The 16,257-nt window shown below is 40.4% G+C and overlaps 1 protein-coding gene across 2 annotated transcripts in view; it reads right to left on the reverse strand.

The window, feature by feature from the left end:
* The window catches only part of tub (TUB bipartite transcription factor), a 54,758-nt gene that overhangs the window by 16,504 nt on the left and 21,997 nt on the right, over positions 1–16,257 (reverse strand). The window contains exons 1-2 of one of the 2 annotated variants that reach the window (XM_030088264.1): positions 7,641–8,787; positions 59–110 (exon numbers count right to left, since the gene is read on the reverse strand). In XM_030088264.1, coding sequence (XP_029944124.1) covers positions 59–110; positions 7,641–7,678 — 90 coding nt within the window. In that variant the 5' untranslated portion in view covers positions 7,679–8,787. Of the gene's footprint in view, positions 1–58; positions 111–7,640; positions 8,788–16,257 lie in introns of those variants that run through there. The other variant, XM_030088260.1, reaches the window with a different exon arrangement.

The raw sequence follows: 16,257 nt of genomic DNA on the forward strand, positions 1-16,257 counted from the left end.
AATTTTGTCTTTGTGCTACTCTGTTATCTAAAGTGGAGAAAGAGGAGCCAAGACTTACCTGCCTGTCCAGCTTCTGCTGCCTGAGGTTGGTGCCCTCATCATCTAAAGTGCTGCAACGAAAGCAGAAAGGTTGAGGTGAAAATCCTGAAATCACTCATGAGCTTTCTCTAAAGCTCCTCAGACAATTATGACCTTATCCAAACTGCCTTAATTAATCACGTTGCTCCTCAACAATGGCAACAGACCTTTGTCGCACTTTAATTGCAGTTCTTCTCATTAGTCAGAGTTAAGGAGGTAGAACTCCAAACTGAAATGAATTCCCACGGAATTCTGAGTTTGAGGATGCAAAGTTGAAACATTCCACATGGTTGTGTGAAGTGAGCTGAAGTGAATGAAGTTCTGATTTTCTTCCAAAAGCATTTGAGAGTACATACAACTATGCCATCATAGTTTAATGTATGGTGAATGGAAGAAACTGCATTCTGTTCATTTGTACTCTATACCTGTGTCTGAGTCATTAAAATGGCTTTATGAATAGTAAAAAACACATTCAGCACTGGCCATCCTGACACGTCGAACTGCACACTACCATATTGTATTCTCAACTCGGAGTCTTAAAGTTGTTTTCAATTCAAGCTCATAGTTCTGACGTCCTTTTGAACTGGTCAAGTGAAGCACTACAGCCTGGTTAATGTGAGGAAAAGGTGAGACTTTGAACTACAACTTAAATTCTCAGACAACTGAAATGCAGCTTGATTTCACTTTAAATGAAGTTCTCTGATTTAGTGCATTTTCACTTCTTCAGATTTAGTACTCACGCATTCACTCATTCACATACAGTCAACTAAGGTGAAAATCAGCTGAAGAACTGAATCTGTTTATCCACAGAAAGTATTAAATGCATGTTTGTACATGAAATGTGTACACTACGGATTCTTCATTATTGAGGCTTGATGTGAACAGTTGTTTTTCTGTGTTGCACCTAAAACTTATCTCCTTTTGTGGGTTTAAATTTACAGCTCATCTTGGGAAAGAGAGTAAAAAGGTCAGAGAAAACGCTGAACATGGCTAATGGATCATTAAGCAACAGGAAACATGAAGTTCCTCAGGGCTGGTTGTGTCCTGAGCTTTTTTTTATTTACAGAGTGAACTAAAAGTTCCTAACAGTTCCTGTTAATCAATTAATTGTTAGTCTGAAACAATTAGTTGTGAGTTATTGTTTTGTTTTGGCTTTTTTAATCTAATCCAATCATAAAATAAAATGGAACTCATTTGCTACTAGAGTTTGTTGTTGAATAATAAGCTATGTCAGAGTGAAGACCAAATTACTACATTCTGTACCTTCCTAACAACAGCAAGTTAACATGTATAAATTAGTTGAGTTTTTTTTCTGAACAGGTACCATCAGGAACAGCATGACCCCTCCATGAAGGAGCAGCAGAAACTCTCCATATTCAGTGGCAAGCATTCATGGTAGCAAGTGTCCACAACATTAGAAGACTTGAAGTTTCATGCTATCCACTATTTACGTGTTCCTGTTTGCTCCTCATGTTCTTCTTTGCAGCGTTGGTGTAGTAGGATGATTTCCTGGCTCCTCTGTTCCATTGTTTGTGTCAGTTTGAGCATTTAGAATCAAAGGCAAAATGGTTTGTTGTCCAATCAATAAAGGCGCTAATGCCATAATAATGCCTTAACTTGTCCAGGCACACTTATTTTACCCTTGAATAGAAAGCTAAGACCTGTTAGATCTTCCAAAAAAAAATCAATACAGAGTTTCTTTATTTGTCTTCATTTGACATTCATGTTCCTTTTGCTGAACAAACCTCTGATTGTGTTGAACAAGTTCGTTAATAAACCATTTGTACAGTAGAACAGTGAGAGTTGTCCTCTGCGTTTAAGAGTTTCTTCTCATCAGTAAAAATCTGAACCACTGTTACAACAAAAAGAGTCATCGACCAAATGCAAATGTACTTTCTGTTCTGTGTGTAGTTAAAGACTACACCTGAAAATGCTTCACACTGTGCACTGAACACTAACCTGCTGTTAAAATGGGAGCTATTAAAGCTTGAAGTCCTTTTGTTCAAAAAGAACAGCACTTGTGGTTACCTTAATAAAGGTCACTGTTCTCACAGTGAAGACAATATAAAAGGGTTAAGAGACTGTTCATAGTCATCTAAGCTGATTCCTCTGCTGTGCTGCCTGTGCGCTGTAATGACTGTTACATGTACGAAATGAGAAAACTTGTCTCGGTCCCATTTCTTTCACTGGATTTTCTTGTTGGTGGTTGGGAGGAATGTGACAAATGCCACCATCACTGTGCTCAAATGTTTTCCATTTCTCAGGCACATTTCTGCGAACTCTGCAGGAAATATATTTGATGCAGTGAAAACAGAAAAGAAAAGGGGGACAAATGAAAAACTTTGGGAGCCAGATTGTTCCAGTGGCACAAAGCACAATTACCTGCACAAAATGAAGCCCACATCTAATCTCAGCATGTGAAAAAGACCCTGTGAGCCGCCACTGGGCAATAAAATAATGCTATATTGTGTCGTGATGTGAGGTTTGATGTCATTTTATGTTTTTTGATATTATAATCATATTTCTTTAAAGGTTCGAAGGCTGCATTTTTCTGCATTTTATCAAACATTACACTGATTATTTCTCAAAGCAATAACAGTGTTTCCCTGTTGACACACCAGTATTTGATCTTGTCCATATCATCCAGCATTCTCTGAGGAAAACTGTGAGTCTCTGGTAGAAAATGGTTGAAAACCACTTTAATAAACACTCTACAGTCCTAAGGGGGCCAAGCATGCGTAGCGCCTCGCATCAGATTTAGGGCTTCATTTTAAGAACACAGTCATAGAGCGTGCTGCTTGTCGAGTTAAAGACGGAATATTCATCAAAACATGAGAAGAGTTGTTGTAGACCAAGTGAGAAAGAGAGAGAGCGAAAGGATGCAGAAGTTTGTTCATATTCTTCCTTTCATCTGCAGTTAATGGAACTATAAAACTGCTTACTTCAGTCTGGTTCTGCCCCTAAAGTTATTTCCAGAAGCAGTCCTTAAATGTCCTGTTAAACCTACGACTGCAGAAAACTGCACTTCCCTTGCAGGTATGTGTTGGAGCAGCATTAAATATTACAGTAAATACATCAAACTTGAGCGATGAGTGCAGAAGCTCAGCGAACGTGTCACTAACACAAGACTCACAGAAAAAAACTAATAAAGTTAAATCTTTAAAGTGTTAAGAAGCAACAACAGCACCACATTCTTCAGACTATAACTCACGCATTTGGTATTATATTTCTTTGGTAATTTTCTGGGGATTCAATTACATTGAGAAGTGATTCATACGTGACATGCCATGCTTGATGTCCCTGTGACAACAGCAACGGTACTAACCAAAGCTCATGTCAACAAAAAGAGAAGAAAAATCTACTCTAATATGTACAGTATGTGTCAGAAAATAGGGCAGAAAGAGGAGGAGAGTCTGAGTAACTGGATGCTTGGATATTATCTTTTGGGATTTTTCTTTATTCAGCAGAATTTCTTTCAATGTTGCCAGTTGATGCCTCTGATTGCAGACTGATGAGAAGAAAATTTGTATTTCTTCTACAGTATTCGATATCTGTAACTGTTTTAAGTCTCTTCTCAGCTGATTACTTTCAATCGTGTTTTAAACACACAGTGGCGTCTCTCATTCCTCCTGATTCAGCGGATTTGAACCGAACACGTGTTAGTGTGTGAGTTTGGAATTAATCTGTTTCTCCTTCTCTGCACACAGAGGAACACCAACGAAAGCACATTTAGTGTAAACAGCCGGAGATCAAACTCAACAAAGTACAATGACAACAAAGCCTGCTCTGACTGCATTTATGGCCATTTGTGTTTCTTAAGCAGAGTTGAAACTTGACAGATGACAGTCTTTGTCAGTAACATGATTAAATGGCGTCTGTATGGCGGCACAAGATCTAATTTGAGTTTGAGATTTTGCTATTTTTGCATTTTTCATGGTGGTTAATTTTTTGTTTGTTTTGAGTTGTTTTTCTTTTCTGTGCAACCGAGTCTTGAAACTATGAATTTTCGAGCTTGAATAAGAGGAACCTATACTGTACATCCCTGCCACTGTGAATGCTGAAATGCAACCTGAATTTCACATCCTGCTGCTTTTATGCTCTCTCTCTCTCTCTCTCTCCAACAATCTGGCTTAAGTAAATGTGCAATACATCAGAATAATTGCATCCATTATTAGTAGAGCTTTTATTCAGGAGCAGTCATGAGCTTGTTGCTGTCTGTTGCCCATTTGCATCAAGTCTTCCTTTTCCAAACCACCAGGGCTTTTAATCACTGGCGACAGGCTCGCTGATTGTTCCGATCGGCTCCTGTGAACGAGCACGTGAGAGACCTCTGAGAAGCCGCCGCGGCTCCTAATTAGAGTGAAACCGGAGATTTGTTGGAGAAGGGGTGTGGAGAACGAGCTGCAGCAGAGAAAAGAAAAAAAACATGGGGGTAGAGGTGTCTGCTGATGTGTAATGAATGAGAAAATCATTTTTTTCCTGCACAAGAAAATGTGTTTTATAAGCAGAGTTATTTTTCTACATGCAAATACAGACGGAGACAGAACGTCTCACAGAACATTTCTATTATCTTTTGAAGAGTGAGGGCGCACCGTGTGCAGCTCATGATATTCCTGCTTAATCCTCAACGGTGCAGCAATCTTATAATTTAAATTTTGAGTGAACTGTGCATTTAAAAATGCCAAGCTTTCCCCTAAATGGTCAAAAAGCATTCACATATACCATCTGATAACTCATAAATCACTCGGTGTGCTAATTGAGTTTGGCTGATTACTCTCAGAACTATATTTAATTTTGATTGTCCTGCAATGACTCTCAGCTAAATTCAAATCAAATTAAATGCCACCAATCTGTGCTGAGTTTCATGTGCATGTCTTTTTAATTCCAGTCTTGATGCACGATAAATGATAGAGCATAAACAGGTGGCTTGTCAACACAGTCGATGAATTTTTCTTTTTTTTTCCCACAATAGTCATTCATCTTTCAAAAATATGACAGTGACAGAAGAGTCCTGCAGATACATAACCAGCCAATAAATATTCATGCTACCTGCGTCTCCGTGCTGCTGGCTCTGATTTGATGAGACAGGCCCGCACAGATGCAACAAAATAGTATTTACCTCCCACTCTGTCAGGCATAGAGGCAAACAAAGCACTCTATGTCTGCAATCAGAGTAATCAAGTGTGTGAATAGGCATCAGACAGGAAGATAATGACTCAAACAGAGCGGCTCTAGAGCGGGTCAAACAGTTCAATACCGTGTGAAGAGTCTGTGGTCACTCTGCTTCACTGATGGCGATGTTTAGAGGAAAGGATAATAAACTGTTATTGTGAAAAGGCCCTGTGTATGAAATGGGTAAAACAGAGACGAGCTGAGTTTCATCGTATGTAATACAGGTTGCAAATTAAATTCTGAGCAACAAAAAGCAATGTGAAACAACATTTACCAATTCAAAGGAGCAAAAAGGCAAAGGGATTGTTTGTATTTACAAATGAACTGTTGCAATAAACCGCATGTGCAAAGAATTAACATCCATACAACCTGAGCATGTCCCTGCAGGCTGTGGATTCTGGATTTGCTCATGAGTGAACCATCAAATCAGTGACTGACCTTTACTAACACAGACTTTGATATATGAATAACTGTTTCGGACTTTCTAGAGCCAGAAAATATTAATATTAATATTAAAACTGTTTCACAGTCAAGTCAATGACTGACGACTTTGCAAAAAGAGGCCTAACAAATTACACACAGAAGCAAATGCAATTCTTCACTTGTATGCTACAATGCAGGAAAAAATTGATTGTGACAAAATGAATGTAAAGAGAAATGGCTCACACATGAATTGATTTCCTGGTTAGATTTTCATACACAGTGTGCCACAGTGTCATGAAGGGTACTGTTCTCAAGGTTATGTCCAATAAAAACAGTAGTGGCAATTAATTTTTTTACCCGTGTAAAACAATGCTCACAATTCTTTTGTCAAGCACTAATTAATCCTCCTGTCCTCCATGAGTTCCCAAAAAAGAAACCGCAAAAAAAAAAAAAAAAAAAGTCTTTCCACTGAAATGCTAATCGGGTAGATTTGCTCTCCAAGGAGGAGAGCTTCCACACAACTTCTTTGCGGATGTGCCTTTTTTTCTTTTTATTGTGAAATATGCTTTTTCATTTTCTTGATTTCTGTGAATGCACGCGCTGTATATCTCTAATGAGGTGACAGAGCTCCACAGTGCAGCTGTCTCCTCCAACCCTGCACACAGGTCCATGCATTTTTAATGGAAGCTTCACGAGCTGAAAAAACTGCTCATTGAGAAACCACCGATCCCTCTGCTCTCATCCTTTACCAGGCTCTCAAGTCACACACTCCAAATACACAACTGCTAATGATTAGCATCTCGCTTAAATTGCATTGTTGCCCAGCAGCCCTGTTATTTATTTCCATTTTCGCACATCAGTTTTAAAACAAAAAGTGAATAGGTGAAGAGGCCAAAATGAAGAAGCATCTCATTAAAAAAAACTGCCCCTGTGTTTTGGTGCTGCAGCTTAAACTAATGCAAGTTATCCGAATAAAGGTTGATGCTGCATCGCGCCGATTTCAATGCCATTCCAAAGAAGAGGTGTTTCTACACACTTAAGTTTAAAATAAACTTGACACAGACAGCTTCCCACTGTTGCATAGATGCAGCCTCATCCTGAAATTTGTGAACTGCCACCGTAACTTATAGCAACCGCGAGCCAATGGCATCAAAGCAAGCCGGGGAAACCATGGCAATGGGCATTCAATCAGAGGAAAGAGCCAGCGGTGTTCGCACTGCACTTGAAATGATTAGAGCAGGTATAGATTTTACAACAGCACACTAAAACCACATCACGCCTCCAATTTTTTTTTTTTTTGGGTGGGGGGGGGGGGGGGGGGGGGGGGGGGTAACTGCATAGATTCTTTCGTCAGCTAAAACCAATGGCAGGACTGTATCCTGGTACATATACATATGCAACCATGCACAGAAAAAAAAAGCACACACACAGGTACAAGTGAAGGAAGTTCCTCACTGATTTGAAAGTCATGGAAAAATGACCCAACCGGCAAGTTAACTTTCAACTTACGTACATGACATACGAATGAAGCTACTTCTATGGAATCAAGCATAATTGCTCTGCACCGGACAATTTAGAGTGCGATCAACTGTGTGAGATCTATATGATGACACAAGAAATCCAATATTTCCAGCAATTAGTTCATGCAGCTGAAAACCGGGCATTTTAATTACTATTGGCATTTTTTCTTGCAGTTTATAAGAAAAGTCCAACAATTGAAAATATCGTAAATTATTATGCTCATAATTTTTCCACTAAACATGGTCATGCACAATTTTCCCATCCATGCCTTCTGATCTTTACATCCCATCTGCTTCTGTGTCAGTTCAGTTTTACTGTATCTGTCTTATCTCGATGTCAATCACTCACACAACTAATCACCCGCTCAAATACACACACATGCACGCACTGCTTCAAAAACCAAACGCCGTGCCCTCTCCTGGGTTCTCGGGCATGTGGTACAGTACCTGTAGGGTATCCAGTCGGAGGAGTGCTTGGAGCTCATTCTGTATCAATTGCTCTGACTGCTGCCGCCGAACTGCAAGGCTAACGGCCTGCAACAGCACCAGTGCGAGTGGCTACGGGGGTCTGAGGACAGCGATCACAGCCAGAGAGCCCACATCGCCTGTTCATCCTCTGCACACAGCCCTATATTCCCAGCCTGCCTGTATTTCTTTGTATGTCCTCTAGCTTTGGAGCAGCAGATGACTAGCAATCCAGTCAGACAGCCGCACGCTTCAGCCGTGCACACTGAGCACATGAAATAGCCGTTTTCTTCTCGTCCATGTGTATGCCTCCAAGTCAATGCCTCTCCTCTTCTCCTCTCCCATCCGTCGCCTCGGCTCCTTCGCTGCGCTGGCTCTCTTCCCTTGCACTCACTCCTTGGTCTCTACCTAAATCTCCCTCCGTTTCTTTCCCTTTAAATCCCCCCTCCCGCTCCCATTCCCTGACCAAATCTCGCTCTCTGCCTCTTCGCCCAATCTATCTCTCGTTATCTCCTGCACAGCATCACCTACAACAGCAGTGGGTGCAAAGCCCGAACTGAAAAAGGAAGAGAGGTTACAGAGAATCTCTTTGTCTTGCCTCTTTGATGCTGCTTTAATGCTATTTTTGTACAGTGCCACCCACTCCTTCTCATGCAACCAATACACACACACTTTTCCCTCTGTCTTCCTTGCGCACTATCTGTGTTGCATTAGGCATGTAAAGCAGGGACTCGGATGTGTTTTCTGGAGCATAATTTATTTATTCTCTCAGAGTAACAGGGAATTAGCATATGACTGTGCAGACTAGTGTTAACAGCCTTTAATTCAACACTCTCTACATCCAGACAAAGGCACCCTGTGATAGTGCCACGGCTCTGAACCTCTCTCACACACATCTGCTTCCGCCCTCCGTCTGCCGCCCCACACTGTCACCACGCAAACACACATCACTCACTGTGCTCCCAGGGTTATTCAGGAGTCCATCTATAGACAGTTAGACCAAGCAGCTCCCTTGTAACAAGCCCGGGTTAAAAAGGAATCAATTCATGTCATCTCCACGAACAAGCATTTCATTTCCAGCGTGTGGTCTCTGGATGTTGACAATCCTCTGCAACAAACCTAAACTTACTCAGGAAGGAAATCTATTTTTCTAAAGAGCACAAATTAGGTGGCAAAACCTTTTTCACCTGTATTCTATCTGATTTGTCTGATTGCAGCTGCAGTTTCTTGCATATATTGACTCGTATTTGGGACATTCGTTGGGATTCAAGATGTCTGAGGTATTTAAACAGTGATGACGCCTACAGTGTGAAATCCATCCTCCAATTCTAACAAGTAGTGACACGTGCCAATCAGACGTGACGCTCGGTCAAACTACAAAGCTGCAAATTAGCCCTTTACATTCTACAACCTGGTAAGAGAAGACGCAGTGACGTTTCCATTGAGGATATTCACAAATCCTTGCTTTATTATTTATTGCACTGCTGAAAATAAGACTATAAACAAAACGAAAAGCAATCTAAAATAAAGACATTATGACACAACTGTGTTTTTGCTGTTAAAAAAAGATCAATATGTTTTTATAGTCATTTGCCTGTGCGATAACTACTAATGACTTTAATTTAACGCTGTCTTTGGCTTGCTGCTAAAATATTGATTCTCATATAATTTCAAAGATTTCACACTTTGTCTTATTTTGTCTTCCAAGCAATATTTCTAATCTGTCCTGACAGGAATGTAGCATTCAATTTGAGTTCCTGAAATGTTTTTAATGTGCCTCTTTTATTTTGCTTGGCTGATATATTGACCACGTCCCCAGTTAATGGGCACTGATAATTAGCCTGGCAAGAAAACAATCACAAACCCTCTTCTGGGGTAAACAGCTCTGAGCAAATAAAAAATGAAGGCAGAACATGACTGGAGTCTCCTGTGGAACCAAAAAGACTCAATGCCGACTGACTGCAACCGCTTTCCACAATCACAAAGTCTGACTGCAGTCTCTGATGGCACGGCCTTTAAAAAAATGTCACATTACAAAGGTGGTTCACTTTGGAGGAAGAATAAAGGAAGTGTTGACAGTGCAGTAAAATAAACAGGCATTCAGAAAAACTCAAAACAGATCGATCCCTCACGCAGTGATTCTCCTCCTGTGTCAGAGACCAGCGGAGATGCCCAGACGAAACACAGTCCCAGGAGTTTGACAATATGATGGACAATTCAGTGAAAATCTTGAGCTCTGTACGAGTAACCCATTTAATGCAGAAGCCGATGATTCTGCCCCAGAAAAAGAGCCTAGTTTTACTGTACTGAATCACTGAGGGGACTGCTGACAGACATGATTTCACTAAATTGGGCAGGAAAGTCAGATGTCCCTCCCACACAGCTCTGCTGCAGCATGTTGTGCTAATTATCATAATTTCACTACACAAGGAAAGTCCAGGTTGTCCCCCATGAAAACAAACACACCAGGCTTTTTCTGTCTTAGCTGATTTTTCTAATTCAAACGCCACGCCGGGGAAGCTCGCATTGAGAGACACGCACCGTGTAATCTGGTCACCAGTCCACTACAGGACAACTACAGACAATCTGCCACTGATACACGTATTCACACCTGAGTGCAATTTTAAGCAGGTCCATGAGGCAAAACTTCCAACCACTGCACCACTTTTTACCTGATCTACAACCGAATATTGAAAAATGCTCAAAACTGTATGAATTCCTGGTTGTAAATTGTTCAGAAGGGGACAAAATAATTTTTTTTAATTGAAAGCTACCTCAGGGGCGTTGAGCATTTTACACTGCTGACCTTGAAACGCCATGCCACAATTGCACAGTTCAGCCTTAATAAAAAAAAAAAACATTTATGGTGTAACTTTCTCAAATTAGCATTTTCTCCCTTCGTGGATTTTCTCAGGTCAGTCTAGTTTCCTTAGATGCCCCAAAATGCATAGTCCTCATAATTTAAGGACATGAAATTAGATAATTCTTCACATAAACTCATCCCCTATGACAATTTCCAACAAATAGCACAAACTGGTGCTATAAATGTCAATGGCATGTGATGGTGTAATGTCAATAAAGGTAACTGTGTGGTTAAAGACGTGTGCCTAGCGTATGAGCTGCGGTGATGAAAGTGGAAATAAATGGAACAAGCCACTCCGCTGAGGAACAGGTGTAAGCACAGCACCCTGCTTAATATTTGATGCTGAAGGGTGGACTTTGAAGTTCAGCTTTGGTCCTCAGAGAGTTAGTGAAGGGGGGGTGGGGGGGGGGACTGCCTTTCATATTATTTTGAGAGGGCAGAACTATAGCTCTTTCTTTCTCCTTTTTTCTCCCTTTTCCTTCTCTCTTTTCTTCCCTTCCGTCCCTCCCCTGGTGTCACAACCACTGCAGTATCAAAGAGAAAACGATAAAGATCCTTTTCCCCAAATGTAATTTTTTCCAGACCAGAGTTTGAGCGCTTTTCCCAGAGGCATCTCACTGTTGGTAGCAGAAGGCCAGCAGCATCGGCAATTATAATAATGGTCCTGGCATAGAGGGAACACTGATGTGAAAATGGATCTCTGGCTTGTGTCTCCTTGCCCCTTGTCATTCTGGCTGAAGCACAGTTGCAGACCGCAAAGCCTCAATATTAGAACACACATAGAAAACATGTGTAGACTGCTGCGTGATCTTCACCTCTGGACACCCTGTTAAATCGAGCATTTAAATTTTCCCACATATTACACATATAATGTTTCACAGTTGAGGTTATTTACACAGCATATCTCATGTAGTATATTCGGTGAGTGAATGGTCTGTCTACAGACGTACCTGGTGATTCCTCCAGCCACGTCTGGCATACTGCAGCTCACAGACAGCTGGAAGGATCCCCCCACTCCATCACTGAATTTGGTTCTACTCACTTTCTCACCTTAACTGTTAACTATATTAATAACTTAATGAACTGAAAATGAGCAAATCTGAAATATGGGAACTAAAAAGGTGATAAAAGAAGTGGTAATATACAGATGTATTCCAGAATATTTGAATATCAATGAAAAGCTCATTATTTTTTTCAATCCCTTCTCCTGGTGAAAAGCTTCAAGTAATGCTGTGTCAAAGTGAGCTTTATTGTTAATCACTACTGCACATGCAACACAGACAGTAGAATCGAAATATCATCTCTCACTTGTCCTCCCAAGGTGTAACATGTATTCACTCAGAAACAAAACAGGAGAAACTGGATGTTACTGACTTACTGGCTTAAAATTTATCAGCTTTTGGGTAAAAAAAAAAAAAAAAAAAGTATATTAAGTGTCAATAGTGCCATTAACTAGTTTTATGGTAAATTTTTAGACGTTTATTATTCTGTTCATTGTAATTTGTACACTGGACACATTGTATAAAAAATGAGGTATACTTTAAGTCAACTACTTCAGTTGGTAAAGTCACAATTAGTCCAACTCAACAATCTCCTATCAGTTAAAAAAAAAAAAAACTTTCAGGAAGCACCATTACAGAACAAATGACGTGCAGCGATTATGATGAACAGTCCCATTGTGCTCGGCAGATAGAGGGGAGATAAAGCTGTATTTCTCCGCTGCACTCAGAGACTTTTATGACACATTCAGCCTTGAAATGAGGACTTTGAAGGAGGCAATTAGGACACAGCTAAGGGGTGAGTCACTGACTGGATCCATGTTACGTCAAGTAACACACGGGAGCGCCGGTGCTTCAGAAGGCCTGGATGAGAACCAGAGGGTCGAGTAAGCAATATGCTTGTGTTTTACAAGAGGCCTGTCTGCATCCAGATTAAGAGAACGGAGTGTGTTTAATGATGCTCACCTGTTTAATTATGCAGTCACACCACAGAGAAATGATATCAGATGGTGCAACATGTTGTGAGTAACTCGGTGTGTACACAATGAAAGCTCAAGCATGGTTTTCATGCAGAAATGTTTTTTGCTGAGGCTTCAGAAAGCAGGGGGAACACGGCTGTTACTTGTGAATTCGTGATGTCCTGGTTCTGAATAAAATACAGAAACATTTTTCAACTGATAACAAAAAAATATGCACATGAAAAAGCAGGCAGGCTATTGTTCACTCTTATCACAGAGAGAGGAGACTGGGAACATAAGCCTTTTCAAAACCGCGATTAGTTTGCACATTCAAGATACTTCTGTCAGTCTCCAGGAGAAATCTCAGCCATTTTCTGATGACACTTGATTCTCAAACTTTACAATAGCGTCTGTGTAAACCTGTACATTACAATCCAAGAAACGCTGATGGCATAGCAACAGAAAGTCCCACTTTCTGTCAGAGACAGCCCTCCAAGCCCTGCTATCAATCAGCTGATGCCTGAAGTTCAGCTATAATTCAGTGGATGACACCATCATTTATAGATGGAGACTACTGGAAATGATTCTTCATACAAATATTCAAGGAAATCAATGTGACAGCAACAGCAAGTGGCCAAAGCCACAAAGCCAATGTTTGAAGGTCGCTGTGAGGCATTTTGTAGAAACAGTGGCATCTTTATTTAAAGGGGAGTTGTAAATCTTTGAGAGAGAGAGAGAGAGAGAGAGAGAGAGAGAGAGAGAGAGAGAGAGAGAGAGAGAGAGAGAGAGAGAGAGAGAGAGTGCACACGCAAGAGAGAAACAGAGACTTTGTGTTTGTGAGTATGAGGAAAACGTAAATCTCACCGCTTTAGAAACAGTGAGTACGTCAGCTTATGTGTGACCTCGATCGATTTCCTCCAAAGGACCAGAGCTGCGTTCTGATCCACGCATAACCCACGGACAGACGGAGAGCTGTCACAATCAGTTATTCAATCAAAGACACAGCCACCAAGAAAGCGTGCCCTCTCTTAAATATATATCTGTTGTACAGCATGTGACCTTCCATCCTGGCTTGGTTGATCGAGTGATCATGTCGCATTTGGAAGATTGATTGAAGGCTTGATTCTCCATCTCCCCCTGAAAACATTGGGGTTCAGTGTCCTTGAGCAAGTGGGTGCGTATGTGAATGGGGGAAGTCATTAACAGTGTAAAGTGCTTTGGGGACTGTCCAAGCGATGGAAAACTGCTATACTGTAAAAGTGAAATTAATTTACCAATAAATCCATTTATACAGTAGAGTATTGGAGCCAAACTCCGCACACATCAAAGCAGGTTGCCATTCCATCACAGGACAGATAATCAAACATGTTTATGGACTGACGGCAGAAACCAGCACCTGGAGAAAACGTACAGGGAGAACTTCTGAACTTTCCACAGAAAGAAGCAGCTCAAACTTCAGCACATGATACTTTCACATTGAGGCGGAGAATGTAACCACTACACTGCTACGAGGCCTGCAAATTATTTCATATGAGGACATATTTGTTCCTAGCTGAGAGAGAATCTGAATAAGGTTATTCTTTGTTTTCGTGGCCTTCAATTGTATCACTATAAAAGCTGTTATCAGTGTAGTTTTGAGACATCTTTAAAGAAACCCAAGAAATCAATTAACAATTCTAAAAACTGAAACTTGCCTTTTACAGTATTTGGTGCCTGAAGTTTATTGTGTCTCAGCTTTTATTCAAAGTTTTACCGTATATATGGGAATCATTGACAGCACTACACACCCTTAACAAAAAGACTCAGAAAATCCTCTTTAATTGACTTGTTTCAAACTAATGTTTTCCTAGTAATGTTTACGAGAGACGGGTGTCTTTGCAAATGATGTGTGTGACCACTGCGTAATCACTACAATCAAAAATGCCAAAATTCCTAAGTTCCCATTTTATATTCAAACATGACAGAAAGTGTTTTTTTTTTCTTTTTAACAAAAACTTTGTATTTATGATTGGCAAAAAAAAACTGATTATGTTGATGATGTTGAATATATTTGGAAATCTTTTTTAAGAGAGGTTCTCACAAATTGTAGATAAGCATATACCTGTACAGAGGTTTAGAATTAAAGGTCGAGAAAATGCTTGATTCTCCCCTGATATCGTTAAGTTACTTCGCGAGAGAAATCAGGCTTGGGTAAAGGCTCGGGAAACAGGGAGAGAGGCAGATTGGCTTCATCTTAGGCAGCTATGCTTTTGTTATCTTCACTTATCAGAGAAATCAAGTCTGAGTTTTATTTGACTGCAACAACGGATGAATTAAAACGATCCCAGAAACTTCTGGAAAGTTATTGAGCCAATTTCAGCTCAATCATTTTAATGAGCATGTCAATGCCTCTGGCTCTTTATTCAACCGGTTACCTCCCTTTAAACCCCCGCCTTCCTCTGCATGACAGATGAGTTTAGTTTTAATGCCCAGTCATTTCATTTTGTGCATTTTTCTGAGGATGAAGATTGTAGAGAAACACCCTCTGTGCAGAGCATTTTCCCAGAGTCCACAGCAGAACTCCTTCCCCCCTCGAGGACCCACCTATCCCAGCATGGACTGGACACTACCTTACAAACAAACAAAACACCACACAGATCTTATTGGACTCATGCTGCCCTAATTGCTCCTGTTTTTTCTTTTCGGCACACACACTCTTCCTAAATAATTTAGCAGTTTTTGCTCTGTTTACATGTTGTACATAGTTTTAAAACACTCTACTGCTCTTTTATTCTTAGTGTATATACTGTTTTTAATTTTTAATCTAATTTAATTTTTGATGATGGCATTCTCAGTGGACAACAGCGAAAGAAACAAGGGAGACACGTTTTCACTTGTGCACATGACAATACAACTTGAAACTTGACAGTAATGTTTGCTGCATGTCATTGTGACTTGGTGCTGCTGCCATCTTGGCGAGGACGCCTTTGAAAAACATATCCTGCAATCTCAATGATTAAATTAAATACATTAGATAATGTTATTTTTCTGTTTTCAAGACATGTGCATAAGCTAAACGATCAGCAGGGAGGAGAGTCTCTGTTTTTCTCTCTCTTTCTCAAACACAGACATTTGTGCCTTGAAGGATACTGCATTCATTTTGATTTTGACTTCTAGTTGCCTAATTTTAATCCCGACCCTTACTGTTAAAATTAGGCCAAACTCCAGCTTCGCCCCAAAACTGAATTATTTACATAATGAGGATTTTTCTGTTGTTATCATGAGAAGAGAATGTGGCTGCATCAACATATAAAAGCCCTTCCAATGTGAGCAACTTTGGCCCTCCTTTCCTGTATGCAGACAGATGCGCATGCATGTGCGTGTGCACAAACACACACACACACATGCGCACGCACCAGCACAACACTGTATCAACATAAATCCCGGTATCACAGCGCTCAGTGCCCATCTGAGGGAATGCATAAAACATGATTTGGATTAGAAAATGTCACACTGGATGAAGCAGTGTCCCAGCGTCCCAATGGGGCAACCAGATGGACTGCTTCTGTACACCAAAGTTCCTCTCCATCCTCCACAGCTTTTCCTCTGTTTGTGCAGCCACGTCTGCTTGCAAATGGCACAAAACATGCATATTTTCACACTGCAAATACATGTCTTTATTGATTAGTTCGATACAATCTTGATCAGTTTTGAATGATTTTTACGAAAGATATTTAACTTTTACAGTAATTGGCTGTTTATGTTTTTTATGTTATGTGTTTTTGCCTGAAGACGCTGAT

Source organism: Salarias fasciatus, chromosome 1, assembly GCF_902148845.1.
Source record: "Salarias fasciatus chromosome 1, fSalaFa1.1, whole genome shotgun sequence".
NCBI classification, from domain to species: domain Eukaryota; kingdom Metazoa; phylum Chordata; class Actinopteri; order Blenniiformes; family Blenniidae; genus Salarias; species Salarias fasciatus.